At 39.8% G+C, this 6,394-nt stretch overlaps 1 protein-coding gene across 1 annotated transcript in view; it reads right to left on the minus strand.

Annotated features, from left to right (window-relative positions):
- Positions 1-260: 260 nt before the first annotated feature.
- LOC122246192 (uncharacterized) overlaps positions 261-6,394 on the minus strand; it is a 176,427-nt gene continuing 170,293 nt past the window's right edge. Inside the window, exons 3-10 of the mRNA XM_086554594.1 lie at positions 5,918-6,091; positions 4,882-5,032; positions 4,649-4,770; positions 4,106-4,216; positions 3,775-3,908; positions 3,270-3,519; positions 2,906-2,996; positions 261-2,769 (exon numbers count right to left, since the gene is read on the minus strand). Coding sequence (XP_086410720.1) covers positions 2,663-2,769; positions 2,906-2,996; positions 3,270-3,519; positions 3,775-3,908; positions 4,106-4,216; positions 4,649-4,770; positions 4,882-5,032; positions 5,918-6,091 — 1,140 coding nt within the window. The 3' untranslated portion in view covers positions 261-2,662. The remainder of the gene's footprint in view (positions 2,770-2,905; positions 2,997-3,269; positions 3,520-3,774; positions 3,909-4,105; positions 4,217-4,648; positions 4,771-4,881; positions 5,033-5,917; positions 6,092-6,394) is intronic.

Below are 6,394 nucleotides of genomic sequence, written 5' to 3' on the forward strand. Positions count from 1 at the left end.
GAACAGTGAACATTGTAATTCACTATTACATGAATACTGCTCCCTAATTTTGTTTTAATACTATATGATCAGGACCAGATACTTTAGTTTCATCTTATATTTATATCTAATTACTCGGTCATAAATATACTTTCATTTTTTTATGTTTGTCTTACACTGCCCCTTCTTGAAATTGTACCATATAATATACAGTATTTGCTTAATATTTACTCTAGAAAAAAAATCGTGTATATTTTGGTAGGGTTAAAGAAAAAACTAAATAATATTTTATTTTCTTTAATCATTTTGGACACATCATTGACACAATGTCATGCTGTTCTTCAACCTATGATAGAAATAGTTGAAAATATACATTATAGTCATAGTTGACACCTGTTCAAAAATAGAATCGGTTTCGGTTCTAAATATACATGGCAAATTAATAGTTAGCTTTTTTTTTCTTTGTTCGGTGAAATTCCGTTACATATCTTGCACAATTTTGGATCAAGTCAATAATTCCCTCAAACAAAGAGAGAGTGTAATTTTATTTCATCAGTACATTTGACCCTCTGAAGTAGCTCAACCTCCTACAGAATGTAAACAGCAGGTTATAAACTACTGCTTTGGCTTAGACTCCCTGATCTGATCAAACATGACCAGATTTTATGGCTGTGAATTGCTCCCCGAATTGGAAAAAAAATATAAAGCACAACTGTTTTATTTCAAATATTGGATTGTATCACATAAGGAATGTTAAAAGGAGAGGTTGGCTCAAACTTTGCTCAAGCCAGATTTTATGTATTCCAGCTTGAGGAAAATACATTAACAAGATTAAAACATGATATATACCTCTCCAGAAATACTGAACGATACTTGCAATGACTCCTAAAAAAACAGGGTGAGTTAAATGCTTTGTGTGTATTAAGGAATTCATTTACTCAAAGAAAGGAAAGATAGAATAGATTGGAATGCTTGCGGGTTATTTAAAGTCATCGGCATTGAGACGACACCCTCTTCTCCATCAAGCTGATGTAGTCAAATCGTTTCCCGTCATCAGTTGCGACACGAGATGCTCCCCAGCAAAAAACGTTTTCCTTTCCGAGGGGGGACACAAGTACTAAAACCCCAACGGAAAACTGTGCAATCTCCCTACTGGTTCCTCTTCATCACAACTCGATCCGAACCTCCAAATCGCTAAAACAACCCCAGAGTTATTGCAAGTGAGGTGTGCCTGATGACAACCAGGGAGAGGTTTGTGTACCACCTCACTGGTACGAACATTGAGATTTCATCAGGTACAAAACAATCTACTGAACTGGAATTTTCAACAAGAAAATGTTGGGTAAAAAGTTTCTGTATTAGGATAGAGCATCATGTATCAAAATAAATGTAAAGGTGTCATATAACCAAGAACTTCAAAAAAATTATTAAGTTTTATATCACATAATCTTTAACATATTAATAACTACTTAGGAAGAGCCTATATGGCAACCATACAAAATGAAAAATGAGAGACACTCTGCACAGAAACTGCAAAAGTATCCAACTCTATGAAATGAAGTACAATACATTGCACATAGTTAAAACAAGAGATGGGAAGCTAGAGAGTAATGGGGCACAATTGTAACTTGCCTTTCATGTAACCCAATCACAGATTTCCTGCTTCAGAATCGATGAGGAGATCTATATCCCTGTAATATGCTCAACACTGATAACCTTTGTTGTCCTCCAGTCACAAGCCTGTGGTATTACCACCGGCCGTTTCATTGGCCTTCAATCTTCTGTATGATATGTCATCATCCACATTAAAAAGTCAATGATTTCTAGGATTTTTTTTTTCTTCTTACAATTGGAACAGGTAGCCATTACAATGTTAAATTTTCAATTAATATTGAGCGAATCATCACAGAGTTCAGTAAAACTGCGTCTATGCAGATATCCTGTAGAGCAAAACCTAATATGATCAGGAGTTTGGTCATACTGGAAAGCCTCTTCCTCCAAGTGAAGAGTCCATTACTATGGAAGTGGCAGTTGCAATTCTGACCAGCAGATAACTACCTTTTTATACTTTTATGACCAACTTTATGGCAAGGTGATTAATTTGAGAACCATAGGTATACCTGATGAAACTACGCTAAATTTTGCAGTGTGTGTTTTGATTAATATCTAACAGAATAGAAGTTGAGAGATTGAATTTCTAAACATGATTGAAAGATTACACTATTACAACTAAAGGTTCTAGAAACCCTGTCTAAACTGGCAAAGATACATATTACTTGACACAGTCGTAAACACACCTATGCCCTCCAAAAAATCACCTTATCAAAACAAAAGAAAAAAGGGACTTGTATGATAGAAGCATCACTCCATTGCCAGCGACAATGGAAGCGTTCCTGATCAACTTGAGTTACAATAGACAGCAAGGTGTTTCAAATGTACGCAGAGCTTCCTGGTTGCTGAGGAATCCATGACATCATTTAGTGTTTCTTCAGGAATGGTTATAGTACATTTCCATCAAAAATTTACATCACAAAAAACGGCATCACCTCGGCCCTCTTCTCGACCAGCCAGCCTCTTTCCAAAAAAGGTCGCTCGGTCCAGACCCTCGCTACTTCTTTTGTGATTGACTGTCTTCAGACTGGGTCTTAAACCAAAACTGATGGGAAGGAATCTTGGGCAGGGCTCAGAAGTGCATACTCTGGCGCCGCGTCTTAGCCTGACTGCCATTTGTTACTTTGTAGTTGTGGTCGCGTGTTAACATCACTCCTGGACATGAGAAGATGGAATCCTCTGCAAATGGAAAGAAAAATGCCAATGATCACCAAAATGTAAGTGAAGCACTGAGTAAAGTTGCTCAATAAAGGTGTCGTTTTTATTTGTATCAGAAATGTGATCCATAAGTGACATTACCAACTATTTTACTTACGGTCTTTGAGTGTGTGAACCGTGTGACCTAAAGACTCAAAGAATGCGTGTTTTAGTGCTGCTGCTGCTGAAATCCTCTTCTTGGCTTCATACTGAAAGAGTTGTAAACAATCTATGGTAAACTAAAACCTCTAAATAATTACATACAAACATACCCATACCTGAACTATATATATATAACATGATGAAAAGAGTATATGCCAAAATCAAAATATTTTCAGTATTTTTTAAAATACATATATGACAACGAAAAATCGAGCAAACATGAATAAAAAAAAATTCAAGACGCAGAATAAACCAACGATGCCAGATCCAGAAAGAAGACAAAACACAATAAAAACACAGCGATGGCCCTACACACTCACCAGGAGGAACTTAGTTAAAAGTCCAACAGCAGAATCTTGGGCAAGTCTTGGTGCTCGGGCTAGCAATGGTTCTCCAGTATACGACGAGAAAGAATACTGATTAAAATCTTCATTAGTGCTAATGCCTGGCCAGGTGGTTTCTGTGGGGGTGCCCAGAGTTCGGAATATTAGGTGGAGTTCGTCTTCGACTGTGGCACCTGGGAAGAGTGGGCGTCCGCTGATCATCTCGTACATGATGCATCCAACTCCCCTGGAAATAATACTTGGGTTAAAACATGGAAAACCTACAGAAATAAGGATCTGTGTCTATATATGTATATATCTGTGTGTAAGACTGTGTGAGTCTGAGTCTGAGTGTACACATGTGTACATTATCTCAATTTTCTACAGATAAGAAAAAATATGGATGTTCAGCTGTTTAAATTCTTACAGAAAGAATAAGAACCATTATTCTATGGCAAAAAAATATATATACTCAATATCACATAAAGTTAAGTTATCTTACCACATATCTATTTGAGTAGAATATTCTGTTGAGCCAAGTAGTACATCTGGAGGCCGATACCACAACGTCACCACCTCGTTACTGTATGTCTTGGTTGGCACTGACTTGGCACGTGCCAAGCCAAAGTCTGCCAGCTAGTGGATGAAGAGAGGCAAGAAATTAGAAGAAAAGAAAAGAAAAAAAAAAAAAGAAGTTTGGATATCATCATCACTGTTCAGATGAAAATCTCTGGAAATCAATATGACAATTCACAAAAATGCCATCTGAATATCATTATAATCACTACTAACACGAGTATCGCCATAACCTATAAATGGCAATTCTTTCTCACCTTGAGTTCTCCCTTGTCATTGATGAGAAGGTTCTGAGGCTTGAGGTCGCGGTGGAGGACCCGCCGCTGGTGGCAATATGCTAACCCTCGAAGCAGTTGGAACAGGAAGATCTGCAATTGATTAGTGGCTGATTGAGGAGGATGGCTCAAGGATGTCCGACTCTATTTCTCAAGGATAATCCATGATGAACTCTATAAATTCTCCATTCCTATCATTTACTGGGATTTCCAATTATTTACTCATATATACATATCTATTTTATCTACATATCAGTAGATTGGACAAAATGGAATTTATCAGGTCATCATTATCATCTTTTTTACTGTATATTTCATATACTGGTTGCCAAAAAGCTGGGCAGCTACAGATCTATCAGTTTGTAAAATGAAAATCAAGTGATAGAAGAAAAAAAAGAAGAAGAAGAAGAAGAAATTTATATATATTATATATATAATAATACTGATAAATAAAGAAAAACATTTGAAGATACTTCTATAAACAAATCAGCGATCACTTTCACTTCTTTCATAGATCAAACTTACCTTAACATTATTCATTGATAGTTGTGCTCCGCATTCATCCATATACTGTTTGAGATCCCGGTCTAAATATTCAAACACAAGAGTTAAACTCTTGTCGGTATGAACAATATCATGTAACGTCACTGAAAAAAAGAAAAGAAATCCAATTGTAAGTGAAATAGAAGGAGACGAAGTTTGATCCGATAATTCAAAAAATAAAAGTCCTTCTAAGAAGAACGGAGGAATAGACTCACCAATATTTGCATGTTTAAGTTCCTTGAGAAGCGACACTTCCCTGATGGCTGTACACGGTGCACCTTCCTCGTGCTCCAGACGAATTTCTTTCAGGGCTACTAACGCGTCTGTTAGTCGGGACCTTCCTTTGTACACAGTTGCATATGTACCCTGGGTATAACAAAATGATATTAGACAAATGTATCAATGACATTTCTTCCTTTTATTCCAAACCTAACATGCAGGAAGTGTTTAGCATAAACAAGGTAAATGCAATATACTGTTGAATATTAGCATGCAAAAATAGATTACATTGCAATACTAAATCTGAAGAGAGGAATTAAAATAGTGAGGGCAAGAGTGAGTGAGTAAGAATGTATGCAAGTGAAAGAGAGGGAGGAGGCAGAGGATGTGGTGGTGGTGGTGGAGGAGGAGGAGGAGGAGGAGGAGGAGGAGGAGGAGGAGGAGGAGGAGGAGGAGGAGGAGGAGGAGGAGGAGGAGGAGGAGGAGGAGGAGGAGGAGGAGGAGGAGGAGAAGAAGGAGATGAAGAAGAGGAAGAAAAGAGAGAGAGATTGCAGATTTTCCCTATATTAAATCCTGCTTCCACTTTACCCTGTTCTCTTTCCTCCCATTCCCATTCCCACTGTTGCAAATGCCTCCTAACCATCTCCCACCTCATTTAACCACCTCCGTTATTCTCCCCCAACACCTCCCCACCATACCACCACATACCACCCTTTCCCCAACCCTCCCCCTCTCTCCACCACTCCCCTTACCACTACCCTGTTATATACTCCACCACTACTTCCCTTCCCTTCCCTCCCTTCCCCTTCCCCTTCCTCCTCCCCTTCCCCTTCCCTTCCCTTCCTCCTCCCCTTCCCCTCCCCTCCCTTCCTCCTCCCCTTCCTCTTCCCCTTCCATCAATTTCATTCCCTCCCTTTTCCCCTTTCCATCCCCTCCCTTCCCCTTCCCCCTCCCCTCCCCTCCCCTCCCTCTTCCCCACCACCTCCCCTTCCCCCACCACCTTCCACCTTCCCCCTTCCCCTCAGCACTCACCTCTCCTAACTTATCGAGCTTGGTGTAGGTTTCCATGCGTCCGAAACCGATCTCGGAGAGGGATTGTCTCCGCGAGGCCCTGCTGAGAGGTCCGTCGGGGCTGATGGCCGTCTTCTGCAGGAAGGCGTCGGGCACCCGCAGGTCCGCCGGCAGCGATAAGCGTTTGTTGATATCCTGCCGAGAGAAGAGCCGCGTCATTAGGATGTTCAAGAAGGAGAATGGGGGAAGTGAGTGTGAGTGTGAGTGTGAGTGTGAGTGTGAGTATGTGTGCGCGCGTATGTGTTTTAAAATTAATAATATATAAATGAATCATTTGACACTAGCTAATATCCCAGAGAGAGAGAGAGAGAGAGAGAGAGAGAGAGAGAGAGAGAGAGAGAGAGAGAGAGAGAGAGAGAGAGAGAGAGAGAGAGAGAGAGAGAGAGAGAGAGAAGAGAGAGAGAGAGAGAGAGAGAGAGAGAGAGAGGAGAGAAGAGA

This window comes from Penaeus japonicus, unplaced genomic scaffold, assembly GCF_977035675.1.
Source record: "Penaeus japonicus unplaced genomic scaffold, GWHDUDI00000001_assembly GWHDUDI00000003, whole genome shotgun sequence".
Classification (NCBI taxonomy): domain Eukaryota; kingdom Metazoa; phylum Arthropoda; class Malacostraca; order Decapoda; family Penaeidae; genus Penaeus; species Penaeus japonicus.